General features: G+C 42.8%; 1 protein-coding gene across 2 annotated transcripts in view; it reads left to right on the top strand.

Annotated features, from left to right (window-relative positions):
* Positions 1 to 7,450: 7,450 nt before the first annotated feature.
* PRELID2 (PRELI domain containing 2) overlaps positions 7,451 to 26,597 on the top strand; it is an 80,365-nt gene continuing 61,218 nt past the window's right edge. Inside the window, exons 1-3 of one of the 2 annotated variants that reach the window (XM_069592327.1) lie at positions 7,451 to 7,802; positions 22,740 to 22,797; positions 25,159 to 25,232. In XM_069592327.1, the coding sequence (XP_069448428.1) occupies positions 7,728 to 7,802; positions 22,740 to 22,797; positions 25,159 to 25,232 (207 nt within the window). In that variant the 5' untranslated portion in view covers positions 7,451 to 7,727. The remainder of the gene's footprint in view (positions 7,803 to 22,739; positions 22,798 to 25,158; positions 25,233 to 26,597) is intronic. The other variant, XM_069592328.1, reaches the window with a different exon arrangement.

Here is a 26,597-nt window from a genome sequence, read left to right as displayed (position 1 = left end):
GATTAGGCTCTATGATTTAGAGGGAAGGTGAGTCATCTGAGTAGAGTGTAGGTGACGCAGAGACTGGTCGCAGAGGATATGAAGAGAACAAGAGAACAGCCATTTGGGCAGCCTGACCCTACACTCTCTGATCAATGTCTTCCTCAGTTGGGGGAAGAGAAGTCTGGTTCAGTGATGTCATGGGTCTAACTTACGCTGACATTGTGAACTTGTTCTGAGATTTTTTGCCTTGTTTTCCCTGTAAATCTCTGCTTTGTGCCCTTGTACCCATGGTGCCTGCACTGAATCCAGATCTGAAATGTCAGGGAGTTAGAAGGAAATTTAGAGATAATCTTGGCCCTCTTGGTCATTTTGTTGATGGTAAACTGAGGTTCAGGGACAGGAAGGAACTCACTCAAGGTCATATTCTCTAAGTACATTCATGAATTTATTCAATATGCCAGGTATTTTGCCAGGCACTTGTGAAATAATAGAAAGAAATATATATATTGATCTCTGCCCTCCTCCACCCTGTACTCCTCTCCTTCACACCTTAAATTCTGTCCTGCACAGAGCCCCTAAAACCTTTGTTATATCCTAAGTGATAAAAAGCATTAGGAGCATGGTTCCCCCTGCCCCTCATATTTGTTCCTTGTTCTTGACACCAAGCTCCTAAAACCCCTGGAAATTTCTGGGTCATAGGAGTGACTTTTGTTCTAGTGAGGCAACTCTGGGTGGGCTTCTGGATGGAAGCTGGTCACCAGAAAGGCCAGTCCAGGATCAGAGGCTTGAAATTTTCAGCCCTACCCGCTATGCTCCAGAGATGGGAGATGGGCTGAAAGTGGAGTTAATGATTGATCTTGCCTCCATGTGATGAAGCCTCCATAAATATGGGGCTTGGAGATCTTCCAGGGTGGTGAAGGGTGGAGGTCCTGGCCAGAGAGAGTGTGGGAGCCCAGTGCCCCTTCCCACCTAGTTATACGCATCTCTTCCACCTGCATGTTCATCTCTATTCTCTATCATGTCCTTTTCTTTTTTTAATTTAAAAATGACTATTTTATTAGGTAAAGGTATAGAAACTAGATTTCTCCTTTTAAAAATTTATTTTTAATCAGAGTATAATGGCTTTACAATGTTGTGTTAGTTTCTGTGTAAATTTATGTGAATCAGCTATAAGTATATGTATATATATCCCTGCCCTCTTGAACCTCCCTCCCCTTCCCACATCCCACTCATCTAGGTCATCACAGAACACCAAGCTGAGCTCCCTGTACTATAGAGCAGGTCCCACTGACTATCTATTTTACACATGAGAGCGTAAATATGTCAATGCTACTCTCTCAGTTCATCCTGCCTTCTCCTTTCCTCCCTGGAATCTAGAAAAATGGTACTGATGAACCTATTTGCAAGGCACGTATAGAGACACAGATGCAGAGAATGGACTTGTCATGTCCTTTTATAATAAACTGGTAAACAGTAAGTAAATTGTTTCCTTAAGTCCTAAGAGCTACTCTAGCAAATTAATTGAACCATGGGAAACTCTGATTTACAGCCCATTGATCAGAAGCATGAGGAACCACCTGGACTTGGGATTGACATCTGAAGGGAGGGGCAGTCTTGTGGGCCTGACCTCTTGACCTGTGCGGTCTGTTGCTGTTTCCAGGTAGATGGTGTCAGAATTGAGTTACATCGGAGGACACCTAGCTGGTGTCACAGAATTTCTCAATGTGGGGGAAACCGCCACATACCTGGTGTCAGAAGTGTGGTGAGTGTGGTAGTAATGTGAAAATAAAAGAGAAACACACAGATGGGCTGAGCTTTTTCCTACACAACACCAGATAGGGAAGAGTGAATAACATATAGTTCTTTCCAGTCTGGACAACCTCATACTTCAGTGGAGAATTCACATGAACAGACAGTTATAAGACTTGATAAAAAAAGGTCAGCGTGAAGAAGAGAGAGTCAGAAGAGGAAACTGAGCCAGCGTAAAAAGGGTGAGTAAATGAAAAAGGATAGAGGTGCAAGGATGAATCTCTCCATCCATTTATATCTCACAAATGTGTAAAGGGCCAATCATCCATTCATTCCATCCAAATGTATGAAGTGGTCTGCTGGGCCTTTCCTTGAAGATGCAAAGATGATTTTGGTATCTTAAAGACCAGATAAGGTCTGAATTTGTGAGGCTGGCTAGTAAATTTCCAGACTTGAGTCCCTGACTGGTGAAGCCACCTGATTTCAAAGCAAAGGAAAGTTGTTTTGCAGCAGCCCTCTTCTCTCCCCTGGGGACATAGCAAGCAAGTTGTGCAAACTGTCTGTGATTCTGAGCCATAAGACTGCTTGTCAGGGCCTCCCTTGTCCAGCTGGGCCCCTTTTCACCTTCAGAGTGCTCTGATGTCCTTGGAATGGGCAGGTGGCATTTGTTCTTACACAAGGCAATTAGCCAATCAGCCCAAGTAGAGCCAACAGGTGCTGGGTCCTTTAATCTTTCAGTACACAGTCTTGGCCTTTTGTGCCCGTTCACCAGGTGTGGGTGAGCAGCTTTCCACGGATGTGTTCTGGGAGAAACCAATGGTCAGGATGGAGTGGGAGCCTAGGGTCTGGCCTTACAGGGGCTTCTCTGTCACGACACTCAGTTTCCAGCTGCTGTTTGGTTGCGGATGCAGATTAGAGACGCCGTGAACTCCACAAGCACATCATCTCCCCTTTGTGGGGCTGTGTGGGTTGGTGATACAGTACAGTTGCTTTATACGTATATTCAATGTGTAACAGCTTTGGCACCTAACCCTCCACCTCATTTCTCACTCAATATTTCAAGGAAACGTGACCCATGGGTTTAGTAAAGTGGGAATTAAGAATTAACTAGTGGGTTTCACAATTTTGTTCTTGGTGACCTTGACAGCAGTAGGTTCAGTGGAGTGCCAGGGGCTCAAACAGGTTGGAGTGGGTTCAAGACATGATAGGAACAAAAATGGACCAGAGAATTGAAATAGAGCTGGCAGAAGATATGGGGTTAGGGTGCACGGATATTTTTTTTTTAAGATGGAGGAAATCACAATGTACTTGTATGGTGGCTGGAATGAGCAGCAGAGAAAAAAACTGACGATGCAAAAAAGAGGGAGTGGATAAGGCTTGAGACATGTCCTTGAACCAGAAAGAGGACAAGGTACATTTAGGGATGTAGTAGAGCTGTGTAAAGGAGAAAAAGTTTCCCTTTACCCTTTCAGGGCCCCTGGCTGGATGTGAAAATTAAACTAACAATGATTATTAGGAGAAAAGCATTGTTGCTTAGTCGCTAAATCATGTCTGACTCTGCAATCTCATGGACTGCAGCCCTCCAGGCTCCTCTGTCTGTGGGATTTCCTGGGCAAGAATACTGGAGTGGGTTGCCATTCCTTCTCCAGGGGATCTTCCCAATCCTGAGATTGAACCTATGTCTTCTGGATTGCAGGCAGATTCTTTACTGCTGAGCCACCAGAGAAGTCCTAGAGAAAAGGATAGAGATTTATTAACTGTAAGTTTTATAAGTGACATAGGAGCCTTCATAATGAAATGAAGACCTGAAGAATGGTTAAACATAAGTGTTTTTATTCTAGCTTTGATAAAGAGTGGGCAGTTGTGGAGAAGTATAGGACAAAGGGTATGATGAGGTAAGTGTAGTAAACTGGGGGAAACTTGGCAAGCTGTGTTTGTTCAGATTCTTCTTGGTGACCCTTCATCCTGGAGATAACGATGCTTCTTTCCTCTGGGTACAGAGGAAAGATCTGCTTCAGGGGAGGAGGGCTGGGGAAGGCCAGAGAGATCTTCCTGCTTCTGCAGTTTGGGCAGATTCCTTCAGTTTAAAATATTCTGTATGCTGAGGTGCCATATTTTGGGCTACTGTGTTCTGAACCTCATCAGCTGGTTGTTAAACACAGCTGTTATTAAATATTAAATTATATAAAATTACTACTAAACTATATTTTGAAAGGTAATAGATATTAAAAAAGCTTCCCTTCCTAATTCCGTTACTACCTTTGCCACGGTCTATATTCTTGCAGTTATGTCTGTAGTGTGCGGGTGATGGAAATGACACCACATTGGGCGTCTGAAATTGACTGTGGTGGGAGTGTTTACACCACAGAAATTGCAGCCATTAGACATCAGGCCTTGTTTTGGTTTGATTTTTAAAGTAGCGCTGTTTGTTAACTATCTGCAGCCCACGACTGGATGTGGTGGACAAGTGCAGAGACTGGCCCCAAACCAAGTGTTAGCAGTTAGTCCACAAGAACAGGAGAAAAGGCAGGGCAAATGGACAGGTGGGAAGATATGATAGAGAGGTGTTTCCTATTACTAAATGAAAAAGGAAGCTACATAATCACTTGAGAATGAAGCTGGGGAGGGAGGTGTTAGAGGCTTGAAGAGAGAGGAGCCCGGGACACAAAGTGGATTAGAAAATTGCAGGGTTTTTGTTTATGGTCTAAGTGCCACTGAAAAGGCTCCTTGAGGTTGGTTACAAATCTAAATAGAAGTCTGGGTGTATACTTTTCCTCCAGGCTCTCTCAGTGGTAAGGCAGTGAGTAAGTGGAGAGATGGATTTATTCAAGGTTTTGCCAGATCAGAAGCAGAAGATATTAAGAAGAGGTGGCAAGAATACACAGAAGAACTTTACAAAAAAGATCTTCACGACCCAGATAATCACGATGATGTGATCACTCACTTAGGGCCAGACATCCTGGAATGTGAAGTCAGGGAGCCTTAGGAAGCATCGCTACAAACAAAGCTAGTGGAGGTGATGGAATTCCAATTGAGCTATTTCAAATCCTGAAAGATGATGCTGTGAAAATGCTACACTCAATATGCCAGCAAATTTGGAAAACTCAGCAATGGCCACGGGACTGGAAAAGGTCAGTTTTCATTCCAATCCCAAAGAAAGGCAATACCAAAGAATGCTCAAGCTACTGCACAATTGCACTTATCTCCAGGGACGGGGGAGACTGGTGGGCTGCCGTCTATGGGGTTGCACAGGGTCGGACATGACTGAAGTGACTTAGCAGCAGCACACACTAATAAAGTAATGCTCAAAATTCTCCAAGCCAGGCTTCAGCAATACGTGAACCATGAACTTCCAGATGTTCAATCTGGATTTAGAAAAGGCAGAGGAACCAGAGATCAAATTGCTAACATCCGCTGGATCATTGAAAAAGCAAGAGAATTCCAGAAAAACATCTATTTCTGCTTTATTGACTATGCCAAAGCCTTAACTGTGTGGATCACAATAAACTGTGGAAAATTCCGAAAGAGATGGGAATACCAGACCACCTGATCTGCCTCCTGAGAAATCTGCATGCAGGTCAGGAAGCAACAGTTAGAACTGGACATGGAACAACCGACTGGTTCCAAATAGGAAAAGGAGTACGTCAAGGCTGTATATTGTCACTCTGCTTATTTAACTTCTATGCAGAGTACATCATGAAAATTGCTGGGCTGGAGGAAGCACAAGCTGGAATCAAGATTGCCAGGAGAAATATCAGTCACCTCAGATATGCAGATGACACCACCCTTATGGCAGAAATTGAAGAGGAACTAAAGAGCCTCTTGAGAGTTTGAGTTTGAGTGAAGTCGCTCAGTCGTGTCCGACTCTTTGCGACCCATGGACTGTAGTCTACCAGGCTTCTCTGTCCATGGGATTCTGTAGGCAAGAATACTGGAGTGGGTTACCATTTCCTTTTCCAGGGGATCTTCCCGACCCAGGGATCAAACCCGGGTCTCCCGCATTGGAGGCAGACCCTTTAACCTCTGAGCCACCAGGGAAGCCCAATGAAAGTGAAAGAGGAGAGTGAAAAAGTTGGCTTAAAGCTCAACATTCAGAAAACGAAGATCATGGCATCTGGTCCCATCACTTCATGGGAAATAGATGGGGAAACAGTGGCTGACTTTATCTTTGGGGGCTCCAAAATCACTGCAGATGGTGATTGCAGCCATGAACTTAAAAGATGCTTACTCTTTGGAAGGAAAGTTATGACCAACCTAGATAGCATATTCAAAAGCAGAGACATTACTTTGCCAACAAAGGTCTGCCTAGTCAAGGCTATGGTTTTTCCAGTAGTCATGTATGGATGTGAGAGTTGGACCATAAGGAAAGCTGAGGGCAGAAGAATTGATGCTTTTGAACTGCGGTGTTGGAGAAGACTCTTGAGAGTCCCTTGGACTGCAAGGAGATCCAACCAGTCCATCCTAAAGGAGATCAGTCCTGGGTGTTCATCGGAAGGACTGATGCTGAAGCTGAAGCTCCAATAGTTTGGCCTGCTGTGAAGAGCTGACTCGTTGGAAAAGACCCTGATGCTGGGAAAGATTGAAAGCAGGAGGAGAAGGTGACAACAGAGGATGAGATGGTTGGATGGCATCACTGACTCGATGGATGTGAGTCTGAGTGAACTCCGGGAGTTGGTGATGGACAGGGAGGCCTGGTGTGCTGTGGTTCATGGGGTTGCAAAGAGTCGGACATGACTGAGCGACTGATCTGAACTGAACTGAACTTGCCAGATCAGTGTGTCAGGGGTAAGCAAGATTACACAATTATAATGTAAAAGTCGCTACCTCAGAGACCTCTCTGATTCATCCTAGCTAAAATTATGTCACCTGTAACCTTGACCTATTATCTTCTTTCTTTTTCTGTTTGTTGCTGTTGTTCAGTCGCTGAGTCGTATCAGACTCTGCCACCCCATGAACTGCATGCCATGCAGCATGCCAGGCTTTCCTGTCCATTACTGTCTCCTGGAGTTTGCTCACACTCATGTCCATTGAGTCGGTGATGCCATCCAACAATCTATTTTATTTACTGGGTGTTAAATCATCTGATTGACTCATCCCACATGACAGAAGGGACTGTGCTTTCCTTACTGCACTGTGCTTCGCACATAGTAGGTGATCAGAAATTCATATGTTAAATAAGGTATTGGATTAATGGATTCACTGGCTTGTTTCTGTAAAATCTGTACAGTCGAGTGAAGACCATTCAAAATTCTTTTTGTATCCCTTGTTTCCTCCTCCCATGGTGTTTAACCTTTCATAAGTGTAGGAATTTCTTTATGGAGTCACATGCAGATACAGGCAATTTTTAAGTACTTGAGACGCAACCTAGAGCCTCAGAGGCAACTGCCCAGGTCCTGTGAGGAATGCAGTCGTTGGCCTCTGCCACACTGAGCTGGGCAACACTGAGGAGGGTTATATCACAGTCCCTAAACTCGGAGGGAGGGTAGTTTATGTATTTATTACATCTTTTTAGTGCTGCCAGTAGCGGCTTAAGTAAGGCTCCAGGCGAGGTGATGACAAAAACCCCAGCTGCAAGGTTCAAGACTCCCCAGCTCTGAGGTGGAACCTTGGGTCCGCAGAGGTGCGCGGGCGAGGCCGTGGGGGCGTGGCGAGGCCATGGGGCGTGGCGTGGGGTGGGCGAGGTGTGATCGGACCGGGGAAGGGCGGAGCCGGAGCCAGGGCGGGGCGGGGCCGCTTCTGACGCCTCCAGTCGACACCGCCCGGGGGCCCAGCACCTCCCTCGCCAGCAGCCCAGACTGGCGGAAGTGGACGGGGAAGGGAAAGTGGGTGTGCCAACTGTCTGTTTTTCCGAGTGGACAATAAAGTTTCGAAAGTTTGAAAAAGGAAGAGAAAAAATCCCCACGCCCCTTAGGCTTCCCGGGCTTGGACGCCTGCGGCCGGGCTCAGACGGAGCTCTAGCGGTAGTGTGCTGGCGGAGGCGTGGTTGGCGCGCCGGGATGGGGGTCACCGTGGACGTGCACGAGGTGTTCAAGTACCCCTTCGAGCAGGTGGTCGCCAGCTTCCTTCGAAAGGTATTCCGCCCGCTCGGTCTCGGCCGGGGCTCGCGTCTTCCCGCGCTGCCCCTGTGGCCAGGCCGTCTGCACTCCAGGCAGCATCGTCCGAAGTTCCCCTCCTCCGTTCGGCTCCCTGCTGCCCGCGCGGAGGTCCGGATCCAGCTGCGGGCTTTGCCTCTGGGATGTGCCAGGCGAGGGCGGGGGTGGATTTCCTCAAAGGCTCCCCCTCCAGGATGAGGGAAAGGCTCGGTGCTTGGCATCACGTTCACACCCTGCCGCAGCTGGAGGGAGAGACGCGGGGAGCCCAGATTCTTGACCCCGTTGAAGTTGCACAGGGCTTTTCGATGTCTCCAGTAAATACATCATTTACTGAGTCAAAGCTAGTGGGGGCCGTTGATGCCGCCATCCTAGTTTACTCAGCACTGTCGTTCTACCACGTCACCCCTTTCTCTTTTATTAACAGCTGTGGGACTTTGGGCGCCTCCATGCCTTAGTTTTGTAATCTGTAAAATGGGAAAAATAATAGTACCAACTTAGGAGTGGTGAGTATTCAAGTGAAATACTTCCTACAGAGTGCTTATCACAGTGACTGATACTTGCCTAGTAAATTCTTTGAAAGGTTATGGTTATTCGCGCTACTGTAACTGTCCCCTCTAGTCTCAGTAGTCAGTGGCCCTCTTTATCTCAAGGGCTTTTCTTGGAACTGTGGCTTGTAACGGTGGAATAGGAAATTCTTTGAAAAATCAAGCATCCAGACCTAGGATATGGGACCCCTGGGTTCTAGTCTGGTTTTACTTTTAGTTAGTTCGCTTGATGACGTTGGTCAAGGGTCCTCTTCTCTCTTGAGGCTTCAGTTTCTTCGTCTATTAAAAGAGAAAAGCACAGCCTAAGAGTTGAGAATTAGATTTTTATTGGACAGACTTGCTGAGTACTTAAGCCTGGATATAGTCGCTCAGATAGCTCTGAGGGATTGGCCAGAAGAGGTTAGGGAGGAGCCAGAATATATAAGTTCAAACAAAGAAAAAGATAGTTGACTGTCCAAAGATTACTGCTATTGAAAGAAAACCAGACATCTAAAGTTAATGGAATTAATGCTTTTCTGTGTATGGAATAATTCAAGAATCTGGACTCAATTGAAATTCCTTTGATAGGCTCCTTAACTGTCTAGGGTCTTTATCCTGTTTTTTCTCTGTCCTGAATGCCCTCAGGGAGTACCCTCAGGGATGGCCTCAGAGGCTGAAGGATTTTTATGCCACAACATTGTGTGTTTACTGAAATGGCAGGTGACATTCTTTGTCCACAGATGAGAGTGTTATATCAGAAGATCTTTCAGCTTACACATCTTAAGGAAGATTTGCAAGAATTGTATTTTATCTTGGGCAGCCGCCACTGACACTACTCTCTGGAAGCCTGGAGATGGGTTTTTAAATATTAAAAAAAAAAAATTACTTGACTGCATCCAGTCATAGTTGTGGCCTGTGGGATCCTTTTCTTTTTAGTTGCGGCATGTGAGGTCTAGTTCCCTGACCAGGGAAGGAACCCAGGGCCCCTGCATTGGGAGCCTAGAGTCTGAGCCACTGGACCACTAGGGAAGTTCCTGGAGATGTATATTTTTTTAAAAGAGATAAGACCTGACCTCCATTAGAAGAGGTCATACTGTTGGGGGCCCAGATCACAGAGGAGTGAGTGGGACCCTGGTTATGATGGGGTTGCTATGGAGGCCTTTTGGGGGTGGAATGCCAGCTTGTTGACATTGTTAATTGATCTCATATCTAAAATAGTACCTGGCACTTCCTAGGTTCTCAGTATACATCTGATGAGTGATGAATGAATAAACAAATATTTATTGATCTGATGTAGACTTTGCCTTAGACTAGGATTCTGGGCCCTAAAGAGAAAAAGCCACCACCCATTTTTTGTTAGGACTGGCGGTTTGAAATGTGAGTTCTCCAATGCCACTGCTCCTTTGGAAAGCCTTTCTGGGTTGTCCCCATCACAAGGTAATCTCTGCTTTGTCAGAGCTGGAGGGACAGGTTGGGCCTCAGTGACCATCTTTGACAGTGTTGGATAGTTCTGCATGTGTCTTTTTCCTCATTAGACTCTAATAAGCTTCCTCGGGGTAGGAAGCTTATTAGTGGAAGGAAGCTTACTGCAGAAGCACTTAGCACAGGGCCAGACTCATTTAGAGAATACTTGGCATGAGTCAGGCTTCTGGGCTAAATGCTTCTCTTGCATTCAGCAGGTGTTTAAAGACACTTTTCTTCTGGGTGGCAGGCTCTGTTCTGGGTATGGGGCACCATAGACAGACCCTCTTCTCAGGGAGCTGATGGTCTCTAGTGGGTGTGACTAACACGAATAAATGATTAACAAGCGAACAGATAACTCCAGCTGATGATGTGTGTTTACACAGGGAAAGTACACCGGTGTTGTGAAGTTTGGAGAGTGCCATTAGGGAAGGCTTCCTCGAGAAAGTGGCGTTTGTGAAGTTATGGCCAAGGCATGAGAGGAGTTTCCTAGTTTCCTAGGGGTAGGGGGAGAAAGTGCTTCCCTACATTACCCTGTTTATTCCTCCCAGCAGCTTCTGGAAGTAGTTATGGTTGACTTCCATTCCATTGTCTGGAAAAGGTGAGGTTCAGAAGAGTTTAAGTAACTTTTTCAAGTTCTTGTAGCTAGCAAGTGGGAGAACCAGGATTTCAACACATCTGAATCCAAGCCCATACCGCTAATCACTAGACTGAGCTACCTTGCACATAGTAGGTACTCAGATAATCATTGAGGGAATACAGTGTTGCAGACTCAGCTTTGCTGTGCCCTGTATCCAGTCACAGTTTCTCTTTGCCTGCAATCTGCACTCAGGGTTTATTCATCTCTGTGGACCCCTTATGCTTGGTTTAAGGGTATAGCTTTGAAGATAAGAGGGGGAGAAAATACATTGTTTCAGTTATCTCTTTGTTGTTGTTTGGTCAAATATGTCCTAGTCCTACTCTTTGTGACCCCATGGACTGCAGCACGCCAGGCTTCCATGTCCCTCACCATCTCCCAGAGTTTGCTCAAACTTATGTCCATCAAGTCAGTGATGTCATCCAACCATCTCATCCCCTTCTCCTGCTGCCCTCAATCGTTCCCAGCATCAGGGTCTCTTCCAGTGAGTCAGCTCTTCTAATCAGATGGCCAAAGTATTGGAGCTTCAGCTTCAGCATCAGTGAATATTCAGGGTTGCTTTCTTTTAGATTGACTGGTTTGATCTCCTTGCTGTCCAAGGGACTCTCAAGAGTCTTCTCCAGCACCACAGGTTGAAAGCATCAATTCTTTGGTGGTCTGCCTTCTTTATGGTCTGACGTTCACATCTGTACATGACACTGGAAAAAACATAGCTTTGACCATATGCACTTTTAGTGGCAAAGTGATGTCTCTGCTTTTTAATATGCTGTCTAGGTTTGTCATAGCTTTTCTTCCAAGGAGCAAGCATCTTTTAATTTCATGGCTGCAGTCATCATTCGCAGTGATTTGGGAGCCCACAAAAATAAAATCTGTCACTGCATTTTTTTCCCCATCTGTTTGCCATGAAGTGATGGGACTGGATGCCATGATCTTAGTTTTTTGAATTTTGAGTTTTAAACTGGCTTTTTTACTCTCCTCTTTTACTTTCAAGAGGCTCTTTAGTTTCTCATTACTTTCTGCCATTAGAATGGTATCACCTGCATATCTGAGGTTGTTGATATTCCTCCTGGCAATCTTGATTCCAGCTTGTGCTTCATCCAGCCTGGCATTTTGCATGCTGTACTCTGCATAGATTTTAAACAAGCAGGGTGACGATATACAGCCTTGTTGTACTTCTTTCCCAATTTTGAACCAGTCAGTTGTTCCATGTCTGGTTTTAACTGTTGCTTCTTGCGATTATCTCTTGCTGTGTAACCAATCACCCTAAAATGTTTTATTGGCCTAAACCAATGGTAAGCTTTCAATTCTCACGTTTCTATGTTTTTGTGGATTGACTGGGCTCAGGTGGGTGGTTTCTAGGTGCCTTGTGTTGTAGCTGTGGTCACTTAATCTAGCTGGGTTCAGTTAAGATCTGGAAGGATTCTGTTTTAAAATTAATTAATTTGTTTATTTTTGGCTGTGCGGGGTTTTCATTGCTGTGCTCAGACTTTCTCTAGTTGCATTGATGGGCTTCTCATTTGGGCTTCTCTTGTTTCGGAGGACAACTCAGAGTCTTAACCACTGGACCCCCAGGCGAGTCCTGGAAAGAATTCTTATAAAATACTTAGCAAAGTGCCTGGCACATAGTAAATAAAGACTGAGGAAGATATTTGAAAGGTAAGGCCAGGCGAAGAGGAGAAGAGCACCTGTAGAAAAGAACACCCATCTAGAGATGGGTCAGTGCGCTTCTAGCACAGTGGACACTACATTCTTCTAGTCACAAAGCAGTCCTTCCAGAGATCCCTGGATGGGGTTATGTGACTGTCTCTAGGAAGTAGGAAATTCGTTTGCTGTGAGAATTTTTACCTTCATTTAAAGTCATGAGCTGGAAGTCAGTAGACCTGGATTCCAGTCATTGTGCTTCCTTCAATACGAGCAGTTTTGGGGTGGCCTTGGGAAAGAGTTTCCACCATTCTATACTGTGCCCTTGTGCAAATTAGAAAGAGGCATCATTGCAGTGGTTTACCCCATAAGCTCGCAGTAAATGGGACTAGTGGGAAGTATATGGGGCTGTTAATGCACGTTAGAAAAAAGTGCTCCTTCTTCTGTGTGGTTGTAGCCCTGTGCTCACTGGCCTGCTTGGCTGGAAAACCTTGTGCAGTGAGCAACATGCACAACTGTGTGAGTCAACCCTACTGTCTTAATTTCTTATATGTGAAATGTTATGCTATGTACCCCACCAATCTCCCAGTATTTTTGTGAGAATCAAATGTCTAACAGTTGACAAGAATTTTTTTTAAGCATAAGGTAGTAAGAATGATCCTTTTGGTGTAATACAGTTTTCTTTTTCTTTTAGTCTTTATGTATTTTTTGATTCAAAAGAAAGTGCTTGGCAGAAGGGACAATCATCTGAGGATCTCTGGGAAGCATTTAATCTGATTTTGCACAATGGTATGTTTGAAGGCGCTACCGCAGTGAGGAAATTCTATTTTAAACGGAGTTGACTGATCTCTGGCTTTTGGTATGTTAGAGCTTGCTTTCCAAGTTATAATATCCTACTATTTTTAAAACCTTAGGAATGTTTGCTCTTCTTGCACCTGCCTGTTGGATACCACAGGCAATATATTAGCTACATGCTTTCAAAGTTAAGTGGCACCTTGAAAACAAACACCTCGATACTCTTTGTTTGTGGAGTGTAATATGTCTCAATGAACTCTTCATGGAGGAATGCTGTGAAAACCAAAATGGTTTATTCATCAGATGCTAAACTGTGCTTTCTGTGAACTACAGTGTCAATGCTCTTGACAGTGTGTTTTGGTTTGTTTCTTTGTATGACTCTCAGCTTTGCACTTCTCATCATTTACAGCTGCTTCCTTTCTTTTACTTAAAACACCCAGTAACAGCACACTACTGTATAGGCAGATATGGCAGCTGCTAGGCTGCCCCAGCTTTGAAACCTCATGTGGGCTCTTTCATGGGCTTGCCTTGCATGGTGAACTGGATTCCTATATTTTTTAAAAGTTTTTTTCTAAAAGATGTCCTAAATTTTGTCTACTTGGAATTGAAAGTCATAAAGAAGGACTCAGAGAGCATTGATTGTGCCTGGATTTTTCTTGTTTATTCTCAAATGAAAGCAGAGAAGTTATGGTTTTTCTCGCCATCTAGTTGTTCAGGTTCATTGTCTGTGTTTCTTTTCTGTTTAATTGTTTGGCCATGTGGCATATGGGATCTTAATAGTTCCTGGACCAGGGGTGGAACCTTCACCCCTCTGAATCGGAAGTGTGGAGTCTTAACCACTGAACTGCCAAGGAAGCCCTTCAGGTTGATTTTCTTGTTACGCTATAGGCAAAAAAGAGCCATTGTGAATAGAGTATAAGCTTCATGCGTGGAGGTTTTATCATCTGTTCTTGATGTATCTCAAATATCCAAAGAGATCCTGCAACATAGTAGATAGTCAGCAAATCCTTACTGAATGAATGAGAGAAATATTCTCTTCTGGGATTTAGCCTTATGCAATTTCAGGCTGAAGTTGGTGTGCGATTCAGTAGCATGTCCTTACTTTGGGAACTGTAACAAAATGGACAGAGTAAAATAATTTCTTTGCTTCAACACAGTGGCTTCAGGTTTTATTTATTCTAGCCAGGATCCTGATGTTCTGAACAAAATGGTTTGAATGTTTACCCTTAAACTCATAAAGGAGATTTATGAATGGCTATTTCCATTTAGAGTAGAAAGTTGATTGGGTAATTAATAATGTTTCCATTTCTGATCCTGTCTTTTCTCCCTTGCAAATCTGGCACTTAAATGTGTGGAACATCTCTCTGTGCAGAGTTCCTGAAATATTTGAGGTGGACCTGTATTTCCAAAATAAGTGATCTGACAAATGACAGGCCTGGGTTAACATGTGGTTATTTATCTTTTGGTTCACACTGTGATAGTCCTTCTTCGCTTTTAACTTCCTCTCCTCAATTCTGTTAGAAAAGTAAGCACAACAGGAAGGAGAAGTTACAGAAAGGAAGAGCATGGGCTCTGACATCAGCTGGGGTCCGCGAGCTTGTAGTCGTGAATTTGGTTAAGTAAGTTCACTTTTCTATGCCTCAGTTTCCTCATCTGCAAAATAATAATAATAATATCTTCTGGAGTCATTGGGAGGAAGTAAGTTAGATAATGAACACAGTGCATACAATATTCATAGTTTAAAGTAGCCACATGGTAGGTGCCACACAGTATCTCTGCAGAGATATTTACTAACTTGGAATAATAAAAGGGAGAAAGTGGAAGTGTTCAGTCATTCAGTCATGTCCGACTTTTTGTGACCCCATGGACTGGAGCCCACCAGGTTCCTCTGTCCATGAAATTCTCCAGGCAAGAATACTGGAGTGGGTTGCCATTTCCTTCTCCAGGAGATCTTCACAACGCAAGGATTGAGCCTGGGTCTCCCACATTGCAGGCAGACTCTTTACTGAGTGAGCCACCAGGGAAGTCAGTAGTGAGCATGAATAAAGGTGTGCACTTGAATTATGATTAATTTTTAAATTGGCATTTAAATGGTATCAAAGCATACTTGGTAAGTCACCTAGTAGAGATTATGGCTTAATCAGTGCCTGAAAGATAGGAGATTTTTAACTGTCAACTAATAGTTAAACATTCTTTATATGTTTTCTAATAGAAATTCACAATGGATCTGTGTATCATTTGGCTTCTGGGAGATGAAAAGCTAAGTAAAACATAGCCCTGGCCTCAAGGAGCTTACTGTTACAGGGGATAAAGGGAGATAAGTTATTTTGTATTTTTTGTGATAAGTGCCTTCTTAAGGGCATATCACAGACATACCCTGTAGGGCAAGATTGATGTTTAATTACAAATCTACAAGAGCTTTTAGAGTACAGAGTACTCTCTGCTCCACTGTGGTGCTTTCCTTCATGCTTGTGGGCAGGAAATTATCTGGGAGTACTCATACAAATTATGAATTTGTTAAAACATGAGCTTGTAAGGTTTTACTAATCTAGAAATATAAGAAACATCTTCTATTAATTTTTGAACAATCTTTTAAATATATCTGGATTGCAAATGGATACTAATAATATACTTAATATCACACCACAGTAAATTACAAGATAAAGACTGAAGTCTTGAAAGGAAGTTTTCAGAAATATTGATTCTTTTTGTAGTAGCAAACCAGTAAGGTGCCCAGTGTTACACTTTACATAAAGTTATTTCCTTGAATTCCTATAACAGCTCTTTGAGGTATGGACTTTTTGTTTTGTTTCATTTTTTAATTTCACAGATGAAGAAACGAAGGCAGACTGAGATAAAATAATTTTTCTGAGATTCCCATAGGTGGGCTTCAACTCAGGTCTCTTGGATTCTAAAATCCTTTCTGTTTTCCAGAGTGTCTTTATTTTAATTTTGTTTGTTTCTTAAGCTTTCATCAGCTTACAAAATGTTGCAGAACCAGAAATTTCCAGTATCCTTAACTTCCCCAAACTACTGTATAGTTTATAAATTGAGGGAATTATCACTGATACCATGTTAACTCTTATAACAGACATTATTCAAATATTGGCACTTGTTTACTAATATTTTTTTTTCAGTATAGGATTCAATCCTACGCTGTGGGATCTAGGATCCCACATTGCGTTTAGTTGTGTCTTTGACTCCTCCTCAGTTCCTGAGTGCTTTCCTGAATCATGGTTGCTTTCGAACAGTACCTATCATTTTGTAGACATTGTATCTCTAAATGCGCTGGGTTTGTGTATGCCTCTAATGTTTAGGGAAGAGGATTTTCCTTTGTACAATTGTATAAACGATTCTTTCTAAAGAATTTCACTATGTCGTTGCCCATCACTGGGACATTTTGGCATGAATGAGGGTGGCTGGCCATTGTTTAGAATCAGAACTTGTCCTACCAGGAGGGCCTTTGAGGATCATCTGGTGGTCCATCGGCCGGTGTTCACAGGTGACAGCATCGCGGTCTGCAGGTCCTGGCTTCTTGTCCTTTGTTCTTTCTACTTCATCCTCCTACTGAAAAGGCCAGTGAACAACCATTTGAAATGTCTGTTGACTTCACTATGTGTAGTCTTTGATATTGACGTTTTGATTAATCACTTGATCTTGGTATTTTATGATATTTTGTTTTACAATCAACTGTGCTTTTCTTCTAAGATAGACTGTTGCATGTAGCTCGTAAAGGGAGTTTGGCACAGCCCATGGTGATTTCTTTGTGTAACTAAACGCCAAATCTCTTTCAGCAGCTCTATCCCTCTGCATGCATGCATTTGGCAGCAGCCTGGGTAGTAAAGATTCCCTTAATGCTTATAAAAGTAATATGTTAACATCCCAGACTGATTTTAGGTCCCTATGGCCTTCTTTGCAGGACTAATACAGATATATCAGCTAACTGCTTCCTTGTGCTTGTGCTATCTTGGATAATGCTGTTTGCAAGTTGGTAAACAATGGCTCCTTTGGAGGTCATTGACTTTTTTTGGTGTGAGTTTTATAAAAGGCAGGCACTGACTTCTGACTTTTGGGGGAAGTTGGCATTTTATTTAGATATTTATTAAGAAAATTTTTTGGCTGAGCTGAGTCTTTGTTGCAGCATGTAGGCTCCCTCTAGCTATGGCCTGCCGGCTTACTTGCCTGGTGCCATGTGGGATCTTAGTCCCCTGGCAAGGGATCGAACTCATGTTCCCTGCATTGGAAGGCAGATTCTTAATTTGGACCACTAGGGAAGTCCCGAAAGTTGATATTGTAATAGCTCCACTCTCTTAAGAGTGAGCTTTATGGAAGCTTATTATATTTCTCCCTCATGTAAATAAGAAAGGTAAATATACCCTATCTTCATGAATCTACTCCCAGAAGTATATTGACTGTTGTTCCTGTAGTTAGATACTCTTTCTTTGCCTCTCACTCTTTATAGTTAAGTGTTTGTTTTAATGTTTGTTGTGTTTTTTACCTCTTATTTTGCAGTTTTTGGCTTCTTGCCTTTTAATATGTAAAAACAAATGAAAGCAAAGTATATGACAATGTAGGAGAAGTCTGCATTTTACCCTTGTTAGACTTCAGTTCAGTTCAGTTCAGTCGCTCAGTTGTGTCCGACTCTTTGTGACCCCATGAACTGCAGCACGCCAGGCCTCCCTGTCCATCACCATCTTGCGGAGTTCACTCAGACTCATGTCCATCGAGTCCGTGATGCTATCCAGCCATCTCATCCTCTGTCGTCCCCTTCTCCTCCTCCCCCGATCCCTCCCAGCATCAGAGTCTTGACTTACATACATATAATATAAGCAATGATATTTGCAATACATTTATATCTTAAGAAAAAGTAAGGACTAGTTTATATATTCTGTGAAGAAAGTAAAAATTGTAAGGAAATTCAAAATGATCTCAAATATACCTTGAAAAATCCCTCGTGTCACCCAGAGAGTTTGGCAAATGTGCAAATCTCTGTGTGGTAGTTCTTAGCCACTGCAGTCTGTGGTCCATTGGATGTACCAGGTCCAAGGACGGTAAGGGTTCTTGGCTGATATCTGGGTCATCAGACCGCTTTGCTTCCATGAATGTCAGTGTGAAGTAGAAACCGGAAGATCCCAGGGTTGCCCCGCACATGTTCAGGCTTTATGCCGTTATGGTTTTTTGTTTGTTTGTTTCTGTTTTATTTTAAAGATTCTTTTTTTTTTTAAATGTGAACCACTTATTTTCAAGCCTTTATTGAATTTGTAACAATACTGCTTCTGTTTTTTGGCTGTGAATCATGTGGGATCTTAGTTCCCTGACCGGGGATCGAACAAGCACCCCCTGCCTTGGAGAGCAAAGTCTTTGCCGTTGGACTTTCAGAGAAGTCCCATATGCCATTATGTTTTCAACATGAGACTCCTTATCTTAATGCATTTTAATAGATCTACTTGTTTTGAGGAGGATGAAATGAGGTATAATACATATGGCAACCTCTGCATAGATAAGAGATGCTCAGTAAGTCTTTGGTGCGCTCGGTCACGAGCTAGCTTGATCCTTTCCACTGTCACACCGTGCTTGTAGAGGTGTCCAGAGAAACCTGGTCACCTGCTTCCTGTCTTCCCAAATTGGTATTCCTGGTGGTGACCTGCTCTGAGCTGGCTTCCCTCTCTGGGTCCTTTGTTATCTGACTTCAGATAAATGTTTGTGAGTTAAATCATGAATGTTCAAGTTACCACAAGATAGTGTCAGATCATTTCAAGTGATGCCAGGTAGGGGGAGCCTCAGCACAATAAATCTTTAAAGAAACTTAAAATATATGCCTTTCATGTCACAGTATTTAGCTTTTGTCAATAGACCTCTGATTTCTTTTCCCATTCTCCTATGAAAGGGAACTTGAGGCTCCATATCTATTCAACTGCAAAAGTAGTTGCACAGGAAAATGACCTGAGACTTGTAAATGAGTTTACTGAAGTGAATAGTCTGGGGCTTCTTGTGTTTGACTGAGACAACTTCCATATTACTTTGTAATTTATAAGAATTGTCTAGTTAGTGACCCTTAAGCATTTTACCTAGGGGAGGGCGTGGCTACCTACTCCAGTGTTCTTGCCTGGAGAATCCCTATGGACAGAGGAACCTGGTGGGCTACAGTCCATGGGGTAGTATAGAGTTGGACATGACCCGAAGTGACTAAGCATAAATATTTTACAATGGCCCCTCTTCATAATTCCCATCCTATTATCCCTTAGTCTGATTTATTTTCTCATTATTTTATTTATTTTTCTAACATGTAAATTTTCTAAGAATCTACGGTTTTGTTTGTTTTATTCCTTTATCCTTAGTTCATGGAAGAGTGCCTGCATAGTCAAGAAAATTGTTAAATGAAGAATATTTTTGCTATTATTTAAATTGAGAAGGCAATGGCAACCCACTCCAGTATTCTTGCCTGGAGAATCCCAGGGACGGGGGAGCCTGGTGGGCTGCCGTCTCGGGTCGCACAGAGTTGGACACAACCGAAGTGACTTAGCAGCAGCAAACCGATACCCTTTACCTTAGGGGATTCCCTGGTGGCTCAGACAGTAAAGCGTCTGCCTGCAGTGCAAGAGACCTGGGTTCGATCCCTGGGTTGGGAAGATCCCCTGGAGAAGGAAATGGCAACCCACTCCAGTACTCTCGCCTAGAAAATTCCATGGATGGAGGAGCCTGGTGGGCTACAGTCCATGGGGTCGCAAAGAGTCAGACACGACTGAGCAACTTCACCTTTACCTTAATAAGCAAATATTAAAGTTATAGAAAAGCATAAATAGAGCATTTGAGTTTGTTGTTGTTCATTCGCTCAGTCGTGTCTGACTCTTTGCAACCCCACGGATTGCAGCACAGCAGGCTTCCCTGTCCTCCACTATCTCCTGGAATTTGCTCAGACTCATGTCTGTTGAGTCAGTGATGCTGTCTAACCCTCTCATCGTCTTCTGCCCCTTCTGCTTTTACCTTTAATCTTTCCTAGCATCAGGGTCTCAAAAAGTCGGCTCTTCTTTGAGTTTGTAGTCTTTAGGAATTTCATTGCTAATTTTGTGCAGTAACCAGAACTTGGGAAATTTTTATCATGAGCCTTCTCTGGTGATTACATTTACAGCTTCTTTTGTAATTTAGTTCAGCCCTCTTCCTGCTATTTACAGTGTATTTCTAATATTCATCAGTCAGGGTATATTGATGAATATAAGACAATGTGTAAACTAGAATTAGAATAGAGGCAGTATTCTCATGCTTTGATTTTACCTTAGTAGAAAAGTTCTGATGTATACATACACACACACTTAAAAATTAAGGGCATCTGTGTGAGTCTCAGATATCTTGCTAACTTCAAGGGTGTTGGTGAGGCCCCCTTCCTGAGAAACACAATAGTTAAACCTGATCCCTGTGGTGAACATTATCTTCAAAAAAACACTGAAAGTTAAACTTCAAGGAAACAGGCATCGTAGTTTTGAGCATTTTTTTTTTCCTGTGGCAAACATGAATGAATGAATGAATAGATAAATATTTAAAAAGCCATGTTGGGGAATTCCTTGGTTGTCCAGTGGTTAGAACTTGATGCTTTCAGTGCCAGGGTTGGGTTTGATCCTTGGTCACAGAACTAAGATACTGAAAGTCTTGCGGTGTGGCCTCCCCCTAACCCTCCCAACCCCCCCTCCCCCGGCCCAGAAAAAGTGTTGTTGATTAGTTCTCAAGATTGCAGTTCTCCGGATGGAAGTGTGACTGGCAGAGTTTACGGCCTGAGGTCTGGTTTGGCTCTGAGGATGCTGAGAATGGAGCCCACTGCCCTCTTCATAAACTGGTGCCCTTGGTCCCTGAAGGGGGTAAGGTTTAGTTTCCACATCGATCCTGAAGGTCAGTGAGGTTTATCTTCTAGATGGTTCGTTCATTCAGCAGATATTCATTGAGTGCCTACTGCGTGCCAGGCACTGCTAGGTGGTGGAGGTAGAGAAGCCCTGCTCTTTCAGAGTCTGTATTCTAACCCCTCGTCTTTTGGGGCCACAGATATCTTTAAGAACGTGTGAAAGTGATGGACCCTTTTCCCTGAAAATCAGTCAACCTCTTATATGCACATACATACACACATGGATGCTCACAGGCACACAGCTGCTGCAGGGTTGGGGAGAACCCTGCTCACTGAATTTCCTTTATCATTTCCTGGGTTTAGAAGGCTTACAGCTCAAGCTTACCAAGTGGAGGGCCCTGTCTCCTACCCATGCCCGCACCTGTCTGCTGCTCTGGTCTCCCCCTCAGCACCTTATGCTGCTTTGGGTGAGACTTGCATGTGATTTTCCTTTTGGATTAGATCTCACGATGAAGCAGTATGCCTCTGGGAACAGAACCTGAGAGGCGCTTAGCAGGCCTGGTGGACAGCCTGCTTGTCCTACAGCTTTGAGGACTTCTACAGTCCGAGTCTCTTTTTTTGCATCTGAGGCATGGAAAGGGTGGGATTTGAGTGACTGAGATATTTGAAAATAGGTTAGGTGGGCAGGCCTTGAAGGCAAAGGAAAGTATCTGCGGCTAAATTAGAGTCTTGACGCTCATTAACTGATTTTAAGCAAATTACCTAGTTTATCCAAGTCTTACTTCTCACGGGTGGAAGGGAGAAAAAGAAAAATACCCCAGCATGTAACTCAAGGAATAGTTTTGAAAATTAAACTGAAATAATGTATTAAGCTGCTTAGGACAAAAATGGTAGCTATTATCAGCTCTTTTAACATCCACATTGTGTTTCAGGGGAATTTAATCCATGAATAAGGTATCCATTTTGCATTTTTTTCTTTATTGAAATATAGTTGATTTACAGTGCTGTGCCAGTTTCTGCTGTGCAGCACACTGATTCAGCCGTGCACATGTATACACTTATTTGTTGAGGACCTGGCATAGAATCCTGTGATTACATTCCTGTGATGCTGACCCAGCCCACCAGGCGACAGTAAAGGACAGTAGTGAAGGAACGCACTGTGTTTCAGGCCAGGTTTAATTCTGTGGCTCTGCTGTTAACCAGCTGGGTGACCTTAAGTTTTCTGATTTTCTTTAGCTTCCATTTAGTTTCCGAAAGACAGTGATATTCTGTGACCCAGTCACAACAGAGAGGCTGATTTTAAAAAAGATCATGCAAGTAAAGCGTTTAGCACAGTGCCTCATGCAAGGAATGCTCCTGAGTTATGTAAGGCTGGTTCAAGATCATAGTATTATTATTGTTGCTGTTTAGTGCTCAGTCATGTCTGACTCTTTGCGACCCCTTGGTCTGTCCACGGAATTCTCTAGGCAAGAGTACTGGAGTGGGTTGCCATTCCCTTCTCCAGGGGATGCCAGACTCTTTACCGTCTGCGCTACTAGGGAAGCCCAGTATTATTAAGCTTAACCTAACCTAACCTTCCCTTCAAAGACAGTTTCTCTAGATTTCATACAGGTACAATCGATAACAGCATCTCACTTATCTATTCTGAAATAGTAAAATTAAGAAATTTGATTGCAAACTGGCCTTAGAGATTGCTTGTGCATGTATGTGAAGTCACTTCAGTTGCATCAGACTCTGTGGCCCCATGGACTGTAGCCCACCAGGTTCTTCTGTCCATGGAATTCTTCAGACAAGAATACTGGAATGGGTATCCATTCACTTCTCCAGGTGATCTTCCCAACCCAGGGATCGAACTTGAGTCTCCTGGGTCTCCTGCATTGGCAAGCAGGTTCTATATCACTAGCGCCACCTGGGAAGGCCCTAGAGATTGCTTGGAAAAGATTTACAGTTCGTGCAAATAAGTGGTTGCTATAAAGTAATTCATTTTGCCAAAAAATGAATGGTAATTTTTGTGTGTTTTTATTTAGTATCCAAACCCCATGGATAAAAATGTCATCTCCGTAAAAATTGTGGAGGAAAGAAAAGGTAAGTATTACTGAGTTTTGTAAAGATGTGTGTCTGTGTGTGTGTCGCCTGTGATATTTTAAATATCTATTAACAGGTATAGCTCTGTATTCAAGGTGGCTGATCGGAAAGAGCACCCAGCCTTTCCAGCAACAGAAGACTTGCCGTTTATTCTTGTCATCTTCTCCATTAAGAGTTGATGACAAGCTGTGACAGTTAACATTTTTCAATACTTAATGTGTACCAGGCACTCTTATTTTTATTAACTTCATCCTCAGAACGATATAATTCCTTTTTAATGAATGAAGAAACCAAGGTATAGAGAGAGTAAGTAACTTAACTGAGGTTACATGGCTACGTCCTTTATATATTCACATATCATTTTATGACAAAATAGGTGTGACTAATAGCACACATATGAGATGTGACTGTAAAGTGATTGGATTATGGAGTCAGAACTGTGCTTAACAATATGGTTCAATATTGACTGGCTTGACAAATTATCTTTGTGTTGCCTGTTGTAAATAAAGTTTTATTGGCACCCAGCTATGCCCATTTTTTAATGTGTTATCTGTGCCTCTTTCCTTATCATAACAGTAGATTTGTAACAGACTGTATGGCTCACAAAACCTAACATATTTATTTATTATCTGGCACTTTACAGAAGGTGTTTATTGACTGCTGGACTGGAGTGTAGGGGTCTTTCCTGTTCTGTCATTCACATCTCTGGCAGAAGTGTTTTCACTCTCAGTGTTTGAACTCGAGAGTTGGGCAATGAAGGAAGCTATAATGGTACTCATTGTCAAAGTATAAACCTTTGGAGACAGCCAGGTCCGGTCTACCAGGGCTCTTGAACCTCTTCTAGGAAAACATGAGATGCTACTCTTCATTTCGTGACTCTGAGGCCTTCTCTCTGCTTGGTGAAGAGAGAACTATCTTTGTGAGGGTCTTTTCTGCATTTCTATAGCTCTATAAATACGATGGAAAATGATTTTCTCATGTACCTGCACTCATGGGAGAAAGGTTTTACATGGTATTAGAGAAGTTTGATTTCAGGTCCTGATTTCATTCCTATCTACATGACTTAACTTCTTGGAGGCTCTATGTCTTCATCTTTCAAATGGGAAAGTAATAACAAACAGTCTGTCTTTAGGTTGTTGAGAAGAATCAAGCAATAGAACAGCATGCATATTCCAAAGTGGTTAATTATAATTTCTGCCATTGACAGGGACATCTTCGCCTCCAGGAGTGGCTCATCCATTTTCTCTATGTGTGCTGCAGACTTTGGATGAGATGGCCAGAGGGTGCCAGTGGGCAGAGGAGATGAACCAGGGTCATCCTCCCAACAACTTCAGTGTTCAGGGTGTTTGCACCAAGGTTCAGGGCTGTTATAGTGTTATAGTCCAAGCTTTGAGAAACCATGAAGGAACTTGGCTGAGTTGTGTAATTCACAGAGCAAAAGACAACACTTCAGAGTTTATATTTTTCTCTGATTCGCTTTCCCTTTTTTCAACTCAAATTATCACATTTTTTTTAATGCCCTTAATGCTACTCGGTAAACTTTTTCCCAGAACAGAGTAGTTCCAGCCACAGAGAGTCTGCTTCCCTATGACAGAAGAGTGTGCCCAGTGTAATTAATAATAGGTTTAGATTCGTAGCCAGAAATTGGTGCTTGAAAACTCATTTGGTGCAGAAGGTGGCAGAATTAGATCCTCCATTGTTCTGTTAAAACATGTTAAACATTGGCTGTTGCTGAGCAGAAGGCTCATTGGCCGTGGCCACTGGAGTGTTGACATTGATAGCCCAGAGCAGTGAACAATTTGTGTCTTTTTAAAAGTCTCATTGGAGACTTCAGAAATGGACTTTCTTATTTTATTATTTTAAAACCTTTCTTTTGGCTGTACCCTGCAGCATGTTGGGCCTTAGTTTCCAGACCAGGGATGGAACCCGCACCGCCTGCATTGGCAGGAGTCATAGCCACTGGACTGCTGGGGAAGTCCCCATTTGCAGTTCTTTTGTCCTTGACTTTAGAATGTGCTTCGCTGGTGGCTCAGATGGGAAACAATCCGCCTGCAATGCAGGAGACCTGGGTTCGATCCCTGGGTCGGGGAGATTCCCTTGGAGGAGAGCATGGCAACCCATTCCAGTGTTCTTGCTTGGAGAACCCCATGGACAGAGGAGCCGGGTGGGTTCACAGATATTTGGAGGGATTTGGTCAAGGAAAGTGGTCAGGGAAGCTGGGTTTTGAGTTAAACATTTTCTTTAGGAATTCTCCATATAGAAAATTGAGATTGACATTAAACATTTTATTGACATTAAAATAAGAATACATTTCCTTCAGCTTTTTTTTTTTTTTTGAGTGTAAACATTTTCTGTTTCTAGATGTGTCAACAGGGATCATCTATAGAAAGAGGATTGCAGTCTGTCAGAATGTGGTTCCAGAAATTTTAAGGAAGGTAAACGCATTTCAAAATTTAATCAGATTTCGTGTAACACTGGGTGATTTTCAAACAGTCATGAAAAGAAATAGCATTTTCTGATGTAAAGAAGTGTTAGAAATTTCCCAGTTCTCCTGTTTCCTAGCCTTTCAAAGGAAGACATCTGTCTCCTCTCCAACCTCAGTTTTGATAGGTGCTACCAGAGATAGTGTTTTTTCCTGTATATTTTGCCTCTCTTTTGTGGAGGGCGCTTAGTGTACATAGAGATGGACTGCAATTATTTTAAAAGATACTTTGGCTATTTTGCATGAAGTGACCATCTTTTCTGATCTGTCCATGGTTAGATAACGACTCTTAGGTAAGAATGATCAGAACTGGGCAGGTGGTAAATATTTCATCTGATCTTCAATAAGGAAGAGAAAAGCTTCAGTTTCCATTTCACTGTCAGAGAGCATGGTTTTGGTAGTATAATGTTCTCAGCACCCTCTGTAAGTCTTTTTGTGTGTGTTTCTATAAAGTAATGGTGTTGATGATGAAATCTTCATGATAGCAAATTGTTTTTTCTCTTTGAAATCCTTAAGCACTCTGATGATTGCTGGAAAAAGGTGAGTGGAAAGTTTTAATCACATTGCTTTAACCATAGAGTGATTATGACAAAAATCCTTAGAATCATTAGGGAATACGAGGAGAACGTCTTGATGCACATTTTAAAACATGTTTCATGTGATCTTTTCAACCCGGAAGTGATTGTATGTGTGATGTAAAACCCAAGACTCCTGCCAGGTAGCTTGCAAATTGTTTAGCTGTGCTGTATATAGAAAACATGGCAGCTTCCATCACTTTCTAAACATGGATGAAGACTGTCACTTTCTTTACTGGAAAGAAGACTGATGTTACGGTGAAAATGAACTTTTATTTTCCGGATAGCAGTATATTGCAGTATATGCAGCAAATTATTGCTGGCTTTTTTCACAGAGTGTGCACCCTCCCTTTGCCCTGTATACACGCTTTGAATCTATTATTTAAAAAGGCATTCAACTTTGTCTTGTGTCTCTATTCTTAAATAATTTAAGGACACCTCTGACTTGTACGATTCTGCCTTTGTAGTTTTCCATGTTTCCTCCACCCAGGAAAGCATACATTTCTAGATATTGGACAGAGTTTAAAATGAAGAAAATATTTTATCCTGCATGTGAGTCCGTAAGTGGGCCCAGTTAGAATCCGTCAATTTAAGAAGGCCATAACCAGCCCTAGAGGAGACATGAGGGAGGCTGATAATTTGCTTAGTGTTTAGCTGTTAGGGAAATTCGGCCAGAGACTGTATAGCCTGCATAAATTCTAGGCCATTTGCATGTCCCTACCAGCCTTTAGTAAGGTCATTGT

Source organism: Ovis canadensis, chromosome 5 (assembly GCF_042477335.2).
Source record: "Ovis canadensis isolate MfBH-ARS-UI-01 breed Bighorn chromosome 5, ARS-UI_OviCan_v2, whole genome shotgun sequence".
Classification (NCBI taxonomy): domain Eukaryota; kingdom Metazoa; phylum Chordata; class Mammalia; order Artiodactyla; family Bovidae; genus Ovis; species Ovis canadensis.
This window is presented reverse-complemented; position numbering and strand designations above follow the sequence as displayed.